Source organism: Paramisgurnus dabryanus, chromosome 4 (genome assembly GCF_030506205.2).
Source record: "Paramisgurnus dabryanus chromosome 4, PD_genome_1.1, whole genome shotgun sequence".
Lineage (NCBI taxonomy): Eukaryota > Metazoa > Chordata > Actinopteri > Cypriniformes > Cobitidae > Paramisgurnus > Paramisgurnus dabryanus.
The window spans coordinates 15858747-15871935 of NC_133340.1; the positions used below are offsets into that span (position 1 = coordinate 15858747).

The window sequence follows — 13189 nt, forward strand, 5'->3', positions numbered from 1 at the left end:
TAGGAATAGATGGATATAGAGAAAGATAGACAGACAGACAGACAGATAGATGGATATAGGAATAGATGGATATAGAGAGAGATAGACAGATAGACGGCCAGACAAATGGAAGAACGGACGGATGGACAGACAGATAGATAGATATAGGAATAGATGGATATAGAGAGAGATAGACAGACAGACAGACAGACAAACAGATAGATAGACAGACAGATAGACAGATGGATGGATATAGGAATAGATGGATATAGAGAGAGAGAGAGAGAGAGACAGATAGACGGACAGACAAATGGACGAACGGACGGATGGACAGACAGATAGATATAGGAATAGATGGATATAGAGAGAGATAGACAGACAGACAGACAGACAAACAGACAGATAGACAGATGGATAGATGGACAGACAGACAGACAGATGGATATACGAATAGATGAATATAGAAAGAGATCGACAGATAGATGGACAGACGTACAGACAGATATATATAGGAATAGATGGATATAGAGACGGACGAACAGACAGACAGATAGATATAGGAATAGATGGATATATAACGAGAGAAAGACAGACAAACAGACAGACAGACAAAAAGATAGACTGACAGACAGACAGAACGACAGATAGATAGATCATAGGGATAGATAGCCAGATAGATAAACAATAGACAAAATTTCATTATATTATGTTAATTTATGTCATTTCGCCTCTTTCTTAAAAATCTAAGGGATTTCACTAGAAAATGAAATTGAGAAACATACTTAGGACACAGCCCAAAAAACCTTCAAAACATAGCTTCATTGCAAAGCCCAAGCATGCGGATAGCAACACTTCAACAACGGATTCTTATTCTGCACATAGCTTGTCAACTGTAGCCCAGCTATATATAATCTATTAAAAGCACCCTGGAGAAAACCAGAATTCAGCTGTCTGTGGATTGACCTTCTCTGTAAAAGCCTTAAACCAACGGAGACTCAGCAGAAGGTGGGTCACCGTCCCCACAGCCTCTTACCTGGGTAGAGCTGATACGACCCTGTGTGATGCCACTTCACCAGGTATTTCATGCCAACTGGACGCCAGGCTTTGACATCCATCACCGCACCATTACACACAGCCATGAAGCAGATGGCGAAGAGCCATCAAACTCACCATAAACTTCACACACGCCGCAGAAGCTCCGTACATACTTTAAATGCGTACAAGAGACGGGGAACTAACTAAACAACACGGGCGCAGCGGGGAAACCGCACGCATGTATACAGGTAAACAGATACAGTGGCCTGCGCACAAAGCTCTGAACAGACAGGAGATAAATAATTGACAAAGGAGAGGGGAGGGAAACTTAGAAGGTAGAGGCAACAGGAACCTGCAATATTAATGCTATAGCGCGATAGAGCTCAAACTGAGGACAAACATATACACGCAAACAGATGGGAGACTTTGGAAGACAAATCAAAAAATATAACGATTGCAACTATGTTTCGCTGAGCATCATCAAGACTTCAGCCAAATTGAAGGCACTCTGGCATTCAGGATAGTAGCACAACCGTGGGTGCGATATTGCTTACAGTCCTACAAATAAGGCGTTCATATTAAATAACGTAAAAAATGCAGACTAGAATTCTGTCTGGGATGCTGCAAATACAAACACACAGCAATATATTGTACTACATGCGTAAATCTAGTGTTGTTATCAAATAACACCAATCTTGGAACATTGCTCAACCACTTCAATTTAAAGGGATAGTTCAGCAAAAAATAAATATTAACCCATGATTGTCTCACAAGCTATTTGAGATGTATATGACTGTCCTCTTTCAGACGAACACAACAGAGTTATATTAGAAAATGTCCTGGCTCTTCCAAACTTTATAATGGTAGTAAATGATGCTACTGATTTTGAATCCCAAAAAGGTGCATCCTTCCACATGACTCCAGTGGACTAATAAAGCTCTTCTTATGCCTGGCTCACACTACAGGATTTTTAAAATCCTGGCAGATTTTGAAATCTGGTTGCAGCACACACATAAAGAGAATCTTGTCAGATATTCTTCTCTAAAATCTTAAACATGCTCACACTACAGGAATTTAAAATCCTAGTGCATCACACACTACAGGATATTATTAGGATTATCTTGCCAGAGCAAGCACTTCACTTCACCTCAGGAGAAGAGTATATAAAGTGAAGATTATGACACATTTATTATGATTTCTTTTTAAATATTTACAAAGTAGCAGCTTTCTTTTTGAAACCTAGGCGATTTCTCCTCCTCAGCTCTTGTTTATGAGGCAACAATCATGATATGTTTTAAGGACGTGTTATGCAGGCAGTGTTTGAATGCATACTGTATAGCACCAACTCAAGACTAATCCTTATGCAAGATTTATTTAAATTTAAATACATCTATTTAAAAACATATTTTTAATATAATTGGCTAACCTATATATCATTATTTTTTGCACATTTAAGAGTTATTATAAGTGATCTAGGCTATTTCTATTAATGCTCTGTTTTCCTGTTCCTAACAAGAATATTATTGTAGGCTAAGCGTTAAATGACTGATGCTTGGTTAAACTTGTTTTGCACTGTTGTTTGCATTATTTAATTCCACTGTATATATACTACTCTGCGGTGATATTGTTTTGTAGCTATATACTATGTGGATTCTATTTTTGTTGTTTATTCTTCTGAGGCTGCTGGTCTTTGAGAGCTTATAAACAAATTTTATTATAGTTTTATAATGACAGTAAAGTTTCTATTCTATTCTATTTTATCTTGCAGTGTAGGGTCTAGTGTTTAATTCGGTATTTACATTACCAATGGTTTTGGACAAATATGTCATTTAATGTGAAACGTTGTAAGTGTCGATATGAGGCGCATTAGATTCTCAAGTGTGCGGTATTTCAGCAATCAGTGCTGCACTTGGGTGAGGCTCAAGCGGATCATTTATATTTCGAACAACTAATGGCGTGATAATGTTTGTTAGTACATATCCTACATGCCGGTGAACACTGAACAGCAATGCATGCATGATGACCTTAAATTACTTTTATGGTTACATGGTCATACAGATAAAAACTTTGTGCGTCTGTAAAGTAATATTTAAAACATGATGCGCTTTCTGCCGGCTGCCCCATCGGGTTCTGTGCGTTTGTGGAGCGCGTCACAAAAAAAGAACTGAAAATCGTCATATCATTTTAAATTCATTTTGTTAATAAGCTAATTATTTAAGTGCAACTTATTTCGTGTATGCCTATTTATTTTATTAAATTTCCTCTATACACATAATAGCTGCAGGTGCGTGATGTGACTGACCATCATCATGTTCTGTTGTTTTTAGGATATTTTAGATAGCCTAATGTTTATGACAACGTGAATCAAGCAAGGAATCAATTTCTATATTTTAAATAGTCTGTCTGCCCCAACGAGCTGCAGTTGTGGCGGAATGAGTCCGGCTGCGCTGTCTACCCGTACAGCAGCTTGTTTCGCGGTCCCGAAAGCTGTCAATCATCTCCGTCTCTCAATGATTATTGTGAAAGTATGACGTAATTATGCGGATTTAAAATCCTAAATATCAAACATGTTTGATAAGATCGGGGCGGCCCCGATTTGCTTGAGAGCATATCGGAAGGTGTAAGTTTAGATTTTTAAACGTCTCACATTACAGGATAATCTGGGCCGAACTTCGGAGCCGATCAAGGTCCGTTGCCCGATTTTCCCTCGGATTCTCGGGAGGGGAAAATCGGGGTAAATTCGGCCCGATTATCCTGTGGTGTGAGCCAGGCATTAGGGTAATTGATGCGATTTTGTAATAAAAATATCCAAAATGTGTTTCTCTGAACTGCCTTCATGCCTTCAAACTCATTGCGTAGTCAGCTAGGCAACAAGTCAGCAGTCTAAATCAGTGGTTCTCAAACTTTTTTAGCGTGCGGCCCCCCTTGTGTAACGTGCATTCATTCGTGGCCCCCCCAAAGAAAAACTACGATAAAAAAAGTTCTAAAACTTAACGTTTTAATTTAAAAAAAAAACATTAAATGCTACAAAGTAGTGCTGTTAGTTAGTAGCTTTATTTTTTTAGGTTTTATTACACACAATTCATGATAAATTAAAGTATTTTATAAAATGTGATAAAACTGGGGCCCCCCTCGCACCATCTCGTGGCCTCCCTGGGGGCCCCAGCCCCCGGTTTGAGAAGCACTGGTCTAAAGTATTGTTTAAACTCGACCTGTCCGCACGGGCGCGTTGGGTGCGCTAGACCCTATTTCGCGTGAAGGTGTGCACGGCAATTTTTGTAACCGTATACGGTGAAAATGACCGAACTCGAGGCGATTCTGTTCGAGCAGGCAATACATGCAAAACAATGCAGATACTATTTATCTGGCACTCTTAAAGAAAAGTATGGAATCTGCAGTTTAAAGCACACATTTTTTACGTATGACTCAGACTGTTTCTGGCTTATATTTGTATTGAATAAACCACTGAACGTGGAATAAAATACAAACCTAAAGATATCCGTATTGTTGGTTTAGTAAAAATGTTAATGAAATGATAATGTTTAATAAAGAGATTTTTATTTTATTCATGTTCTCATATTTATATATCAAGTTCTTATGTTAGAAGCAAACTTTTTCTATCCTCTTTTTTTGTGTTTCTTTTTGCACTCGATTGCTAGCGTCGCCCCCTGGCGGTTCAAAGAATAGTGCAACGGCGAACGCATCAACTATAAATGCCTCGTCCATTTGTTGAGAAGCACGCGCCATCAGTGGAGGCTCGCGTTGCGGACCAAAGCGCGAGTATAAATAAAGCTTTAGGTTTGGGACACAGTCTCTCTTCCGGTAATGGCAAAGGCGCATTCACGAGAATGAGTTACCAGCGTATGATGTAGGACAAACAGATAAAAATACTGTAAACTATTAAGCACAAGAATAAGATCCAGACTGTAAAATTCGCACAAAAAAAAAGTAAATAAAAGGTTGCACTTAGATATCAACAAAGATGACGCTTACTAATAAGTGGCTCGCTCTATTGTCTCAATCTGCTTTCAACGACAGATTGAAGACATCCTGCATGTTGATAATTGATCCTGGAGCCGTTTCTAATGCATCTGAACACTGATCCAGCCAGATTGTCTTGGCTAACTACATACTGATCTCAGGTTAGATCCTCCCACACAGTCCTTACGTTAAGCATCTTGATAAGACCACAAACAACTATTCCCAGTGCCCACGTACGACCAAACACATTGAAAAAGAGATCACATGATTGTAGAAGTAACCTCTCGGGTTAGTTCCTCACAGTTTAGCATGCACACATTTGGCGCTCTGTGCCTTTTGTTATGCATGGGATGATAGATCCATGGCTCTGGCTGGCAGCGTTAAGCAAACATTCGCAGAAACCCTGTCACATTCGCACATGCTAATTGGGGTATTAAGGGGGGAGAGGAAAGGGCAGTAAGTTAGGGCTTGGGCACTGCTGGTGATTCTTAAATACAGAGATTTGGGCCAAAAAAGTAACTCTTTAATGTAACAAGAATCACACACAAAGGTGATGTCCCTTGTTTTGTGTACAAAAAAGAGAGGAAGTTTGACTGAATGTTAAACAGACACATAATAAAAAATTCAGAATTTGCTCGGTCACCTTATAATATTAAAATGATAAAGTACATATGTGGTGATTTTAAAGAAAAGCTGCTCATGCTAAACATATCACAAACAAAATTATTCGCAGCTGCTCCACAGAAGAACCATTTCGGGTTCCACTAAGAACCTTTAAGTCAAAGGCTTTTCTAGACTGTATTGCCTTTTCCACTATGAAGAACCATTAGTACAACAGAAAGGCTCTGTGGATGTTAAAGGTTCTTTATGGAACCATACATCCTGATAAAGAACTTTGAATTTAAAGAGTGAATATAAACTGATTTAAAAAATGAAATCACACAAAAGCTGTATAAAAATTTAATAAATGTGCTATAAATGATGCACATTTTTGCAACAAGTAGTTATGCTGCAAACATCTTATTTGATACAGAGGAGTCAGTTAGGGAAATGTATGATATGGGGAAGCCAATCCTATCAGGGCAAACTGAAAGAGAGCCAAAAAGTGTTTGCTTTTCCTTCATTTGGGCAAAACCCTATTTGATTCAGATCTACAGATATAAACTAAATTAGCATTGAAAACCGATAAAAATACGAGAGCACAGAAGGCAACTTAGCAAACCCACAAAACATTTCATAAAACTAAAATTAAAGATCATCTCTGAGAGTATTAAACAGAATCAGAGTTCAGATGAAGTGAAACAGATAAAACCACAAACTTAGATTCAAGCCAGAAACAGAAAAGATGAATGAAGTACATACATATGCGATTTGAGGTTGTAATATTAAAACTTTGATTGATTACTCACCACCATCGGAGACAGCCGCAGACTGCAAGAGAACACAGAGAGACATGTATGAGTGACTATCTTCACAAACACAATCACAAACTGAAGTCTCCAACGGAGCAGGGTACTCTGGTGGCATGATACACACACCAGCTCTTCCTGTTTTACTGGTACAGCCTTTCTCACACTCACACTCAGTGATAATGAGATGCATCAGGTACGTTTCAACAATACCCTGCTATTCTAGACTCCGCCCACTGTGACACATTAGGGCCGCCCGGTGTGTTTTTGCCTCGGCATGCCTCTAGGTTTAGTAAAAAGGTAGACACCTTTTGGTTCAATGAAACATTTTGTTCACTTTAGAAATATTGAGTCATTCAAGAATGTGAAGAGATAATAATGGTGATTTCCACTGTATCAACATCACAACTTTTATTTTAATGACGTATTGCAACAGCGATGAATTGTCGATTGCAGGGTCGAATGATGCATTGGTACATTTACAACAGTGGTATTGAGGTAAGTGGATGTGTAAAGTATTTGTATAGGTTGGGTGCCAAATGAGTGATTTCCTTTAACATGAGCTCAAAGGTCAGTCAGTGACGACATTCTCAGGAAGTGTGGGCCTTATATAGCTTATACACTATACCTTGGTTTCACAGACAAGGCTTAAGGGTAGTCCTAGATTAAGACACATGTTTAAGCGCTCTCAACTGAAAATAACTTGCACTGACAGATCTTAAAATAACCCAGAGCCATTCATTTGTCTGAAGATACACACCAGAAATGTCTTTTTCCTAAGGCATGTTTATTAATGATGCTTAAACATCTGAATTTAACTAAGGCCTAATCCTGGTTTAAACTAATCCCTGTCCAGGAAACCACCCCTTAAAGTTTAGGCCTAGTAGTTAGCCTAACTCAATTTGTCAATGGTACATATTGGTACCTTAAAGGTACATACTGTATCTGTACCCTGTTTGAAGGGTAACGTCACAGTGAAAGCTTCTGTACTTTTTTCTGACCATGTAGCAACACCATGAGGCTGTTACACCTGGTATTAAAGGTGCCAAAGAATGCATTGAAATATTATGTTAAATTGTTCTTTGACATTTACATAAAAAGTATGTAACTTTATTAAGTGCAAAATAGGGCTGGGCGATATGACCCAAAAAATATTGAAAACTGTTTTCCATATCAGTCGATATCGATAATTATCATGATTAATAACAAATCTTTATTCCTGTCAAATTTAAAGGCAGATTTTTGCTCTTGAATGAAAATTGTAAAAACCAGACAGTTAATAATGGTTTTAAACTACTTTTTATTCAGAACATGACAAATACAAATACTAAAATCTTGTTTTTTAATGTTCAGGCATCTGTATTAAATGTAAATATATTTGTTATGAAATCAACACATTTCTGACAAAGAAAGCAGCAGGCTACTGTCACTTTAAGACCCAAGAAAGACTGCTTTAAGTTTCAATATACTGAGTAACATCCAGCTGTTTATGTTCACTTAAACAAAAAAGAAAACTTAGTTCAGTGATCACGCGTGTGTTATACATATACAAGCTATACACGCTGATAAATGGATGTCAAGAGCGTCACGTTGCTGTGGGAGCGCACACTTATACAGTATATTCACTGCAGTGGTGGATCTGCTGTTTTTCCTCAGTTTCATGAATTTGTGAATGTCCTGTAAATATACTTTTAAAGCTGTGCGGATGTGCAAGAAAATGTTTCCGCGCATTTGGATTCCGTGATTCTGTCCGCGTTATCCGCATCGCGAAAATCATAGGGCTCTAATAAATGAATAACTTACCTCATCTTCCACTCCTTCAAGTCTATCTGACACTCTGATTGTAAACCAAGAGCGCGTGCCGCATCCGTATGTGCTTGCGCAACATTACGCACAGCGTGTAAACATTATTGATCACTTATCGAACTGTCCTTATCGTTTTATCGAAAAGGTTTATATCTGTAAAATTATCGTTATCGAATTAGAGTCCAGCACTAGTGCAAAATTATTCAGAAACATTTTTACATGTCCATTTACAACCCTAGGATTTGTCCTTTGAATGAAATGGTCTATTTTTGCCCAATTTGGAAGGGTTATGAATAATAATGTTGAGCTCTGGTCTGATTGGCTCTGCTCTGAGGCTCATGCCAGTAGCTCACATCAGTGAACATGTTGGGGCGTATATCTCGACTGTTACATCACAGTCTGTGTTATGTTGAGATTTACCTGTTTTGCAGCAGTCTTTTGCATGCACGACGTTTACATGAGAATGAGGAAACAAACGCATTTGAGGCTCATGATATGTCATTACCATGTACAATTCTTTCAAAATATAAATTGAGACAAAATAAATAAAATAAAACATCAATGAACTGGGAGGATTTTGAACTGTCTGGCCTTGAAATTCTGCAGAAATCTGATAATACTGTGCCTGAGCTTTGAAAAAGTGGTCTCAATTTGGGCCTATAATGACTATTGATTATAAAATAGTTAAAGAGCAGTGAAAATAAGAGTTTGAATGTGCACATGCCAGAAACAAATTACAGGGGAAGAGGACAAGAGAAACCCAAAATTTGAAAATTTGAAAATCCAACATGTCTGGTAGCTGATACTGATAGAGGTAAAGAAAAAGATATGAAAAAAAAAGATACAAGAAAAAGATGCATGGAGTTTTCACGGTACAGGTACATACAGTATGTTCTATATATGAAGATAGATGATGCAAAACCCTGTTTGCATCTGACATGTTTTCTTGTAAATGATTATTTTTATCTGACTCTTAATGGATTCTGCCAACAAAGAGGTATTCCTGGATGACCTGAGGCCAGGATTAAACAGATTTGAAGCAAAAGTATTTGATGAACACAAAATACATGCCGAGAGCACTCGGTTAATATCAGTATCTCATTTTTGACGTAGGTGGCGTTTAGAGGCTTTTGCATATGAGCTCCTCACATGTTCGTAATAAAAACTCTGCTTCCAACAGGACTCTGTTTTTGAGATAAACTCCACCCTTTTGTGACTTATTGCATTTAAAAAAACTAGTGGGACTGGCAAACTAACTAAAATTGAAAATCATATCATAGATTTACCAATATTGCAAAAAGAATGTCATCATATTGTTAACAATAACAATAGGAAATCCTAATTTTTGGTGAGGGACACCTTCAACATTGTTCTAACTCACCATACCTGAACGTGTTTACTGTTACAAATACACAATGCCTGTGTCACACTGCCACATTAAAATCCATATTATTAAGATTAGAGGTAAAAATGAATATTTTGAGAGAAACGTCAACATTACAAAAACAAATAAACAACCATAAATCGGTTTGGTCAGATGATGTTAAACAAGTGTTGTTTAACAAGCACAAGAAATGTTTTAGGTTTCTACTCTGAACTCGAAAATTGAGAACATTGTTTGTTTACACAGAGTTTACTTAAAGAAGGTTTTGAACAACTGACTTTGGTTGTTTTGGCATCCGCTCACCGCCATCTTGCCAGTCAAGATGTATCGATCTCCGAATGCGACGTAAGGAGGGAGGAAAGTAAAGATGGATAGCTCCTAAAGCATAGTTTCATATAAATGCACGGATAATTCGTTGTTTTGTCACAATTGAAAAAAAATATTGACCTTCTAGTTGAAGAAGGAGCCTCTCATGAGCTTCATTCATTCGCATTCAGAAATTGATTCTTTATGTCTGGCAAAAACGGCGAGAGGACACCATAACAGCCAAAGTCAGTTGTTCAAAACCTTTCTTTTTAGTAAACTCTGTGTAAACAAACAATATTCTCAATGTTCGCGTTCATGCGTAGAGACACAGGTGATACTTCACTGCCCATAGAATATCATTCAAAAAGGCGCCTGCAACTGCCATAAACGCGTTTGGTGTGATTGGCCCCTTAGTGTTGTAAAAAACATTGGTAGTTCGTTAGCACTGGAAGAACGCATCAGGGATCAAGTAGGCATCACACCCTAACCAAGATATTTTTTTAAAGTAACATTTGTTTTCATGACAGTCGAGGTGTGAAATGTTGTCTTTTGTAGCCATTTGCCGTATCCGTAAGATAGACAGTCTAAAAGATAAGAAATTCATAAATCGTAGCAAGCTAGCCAATGCTTGTCAGTAGCCTACTGGTTCTCGGTAGGTACTCAAGATGGCGGCAGGACACTGGAATGACATAAAAGGTCACATGACTGATATTCATGAATAGGATAGCACTGTTACGGCGGATTCACACGGGGTGTCAACGTTACCGCTTCCCATTCACTTTTAATGGGTGATGTCATGCATTGTCGAACTGAATTGTGGATCCGTCGGGCGCCGCGTCAGTGCTGTTGCTCGCGGCAGAAGTTGAACATTTCTCAACTTTTCAAGCGGCAATGCGTGCGTCAGCCAATCAGATCGCATGTGTAGCGGCCACTGTGATTGGCTGTTGGCCACGCTTCAGACAAGCCTTCCATTAAGCATTAACGCTTACGCCCCGTGTGAATGTACCGTTAGCGCAGTGTCTACTGCTTGCATAATTCAGAATCTCAGCTAATTCCGTTTGGTCACCGGTTATTGTTTATCTACTGTGTATCGTGCATACTAAGCACATGTAAATCCTATTTATTTGTTAAACTACTATTATATCTTTTTTCAAGCTGTGGCAAGAATGTTCCGAGCTATCGATTATTCAGAGCAAATTAAATGTCATGAAGACAGTATGACTGAAAATATATGACTGAACAACAGCACTGACTATGTCGTCTACACATCCTCCTTTATTCTGTTTCCAAGTCTTGTGTTCTTTATTTCTTTAGCCCCCACTAACCCCTTCTGTTTCCCCCCTCCTCTTCTCATTCCAGTGGGTTCCCTCCATATTTTGGCAGTCAAACTGCTTGTAACCACATATTGAAATATAAGTTGCTTTTCCAAGCCCCTTTATTCCAACCTCTCCACCCTTCACATTCCTGGCTAATTCAACCCGAATCCCTCTCAAACTCATACATGCTTTTGGATCACAGATACGGCTCCAGAGCTGACGGGGCAGATGGTGCTAATGGTTCAGTTTAGGATCTAGAACTGAATCTGCATTTTTTGTACTGAATCAGCACACAGGGATGATGTTTAATGAAGGGTGATTTATTAAAATAGTATGTAGCCCAGGAGATGCATTGCATTTGAGTAAAATAACCTATACCTTGCAAGGCTGTGCGTTCAGGTAAAAAACAGACTATACATCGATCGGGGTCCGACTGCGGAGGCGAGCTCCATAAATGCCACATGGTTTACACATACATTCAGCTCTATACAGCCAAAAGACCTATAATGTCACGCACACATGGCCAGATGCATAAAAGGGTGGATGAGTTTTGTAAGTATATCAGGCACATTCCAGATGTTACAGGCGATAAGCCGCCTATAGGAATAAGGTCTCCACACAAACACGATAAGCAAGATAAGCATTCCTGAATTCAAACGCAGCTAGACAGCCAGACAGGGAAATTGGGGTAGAATAAAAAAGAGTCTCAAGATGAACTTTACATAAAACCTTTTTGCATACAACTGAATGCAGTATGGTATAGTCAGGGGTGAACATAACTTTTTTGGCCTGGTTCTCAAAAGAGCACTTGGAGATGTTGCTTGGTACTCACACTTCATATCACAGACATCCTACACACTGATATTCATGACTATTCTCCTTACTACTCTCTTCGCCATATTTCTTTGGTTTAAGCAGGGTAGACGATGATGTACATAAAATAAAATATGCCTAGTTAATGTTTTTAACCCATGTAACCTTCAAAAATAACTACTAGTCTAACTCATATAAATTTCAAATATTTTTAAAGACAATAAAATGGCCAGTAATTAAAAATAAAAATAAAATCTATTTATTAACAATGGCACAAATAAATACAATAAAACAAACATATAAATTTAATAAAAAGTGCTGTTCATGTTTTTAGGTTGGTCTGTAGGGTACAGAAACTGACGTATGAAGTAATCAGACAATACTGCATAGTCTTTACTGTGTAAATTGGATTAATTCTTATTAAAGTTACACAAGTCATTTAATCAAGACATTAAATGTGTCATCCCTATACTTAAACACATTCTGGGCCCTATTTTAACGATCTGAAACGCAAGTGCGAAGCGCAAAGCGCAAGTGAGTTTGTGGGCGGATCTTGGGCGCTGTTGTTATTTTCCCGGCGTGAGAAATAACTCTTGCGCCGGGCGCAAATCAATAAGGGGTTGGTCTGAAGTAGGTTCATTATTCATAGGTGTGGTTTGGGCGTAACGTCAAATAAACCAATCAGAACGCTATCCAACATTCCCTTTAAACGCAAGGGCGCAAGTTCCATGGCCGGTTGCTATTATTATGACGGATTTACCAGGCGCACGCCAGGAGCCGTTCACAGCCGAGGAGACTGACGTTCTTGTAAGAGCAGTCAAAGACAGAGAAGTTGTTTTGTATGGGGATGGGAGAAATCCGCCCAAATCAGCGTCGGTTAAACAGGCGTGAGAGGAAATAGCCACAGTCTCATCAGCTGACATCCCCATCGTTGCGCCAAGCGCTACAATGATGTCAGGAGACGGGGGAATCCCAAGCTTGCCAGCATAAATCGGGCACGTCGTGTAACGGGAGGTGGATCTGCCTCTACACAGATCTGCGTCCACCCTCACCGCTGAAAGGGCTTGGGGGCTTTGAAATCGGACCCAAGAAACGCAAGCAAGGTCCAACCCCAAAGTACTCTTACAAATCAAGTTCATATACATTAAGGTTTCTTTTGA

At 38.8% G+C, this 13189-nt stretch overlaps 1 protein-coding gene across 4 annotated transcripts in view; it reads right to left on the reverse strand.

The window, feature by feature from the left end:
* rgs12b (regulator of G protein signaling 12b) overlaps positions 1–13189 on the reverse strand; it is a 66893-nt gene that overhangs the window by 12638 nt on the left and 41066 nt on the right. For all 4 annotated transcript variants that reach the window (XM_065265185.1, XM_073814264.1, XM_073814263.1 and 1 more), the window contains one exon: positions 6405–6426. In XM_065265185.1, coding sequence (XP_065121257.1) covers positions 6405–6426 — 22 coding nt within the window. The remainder of the gene's footprint in view (positions 1–6404; positions 6427–13189) is intronic.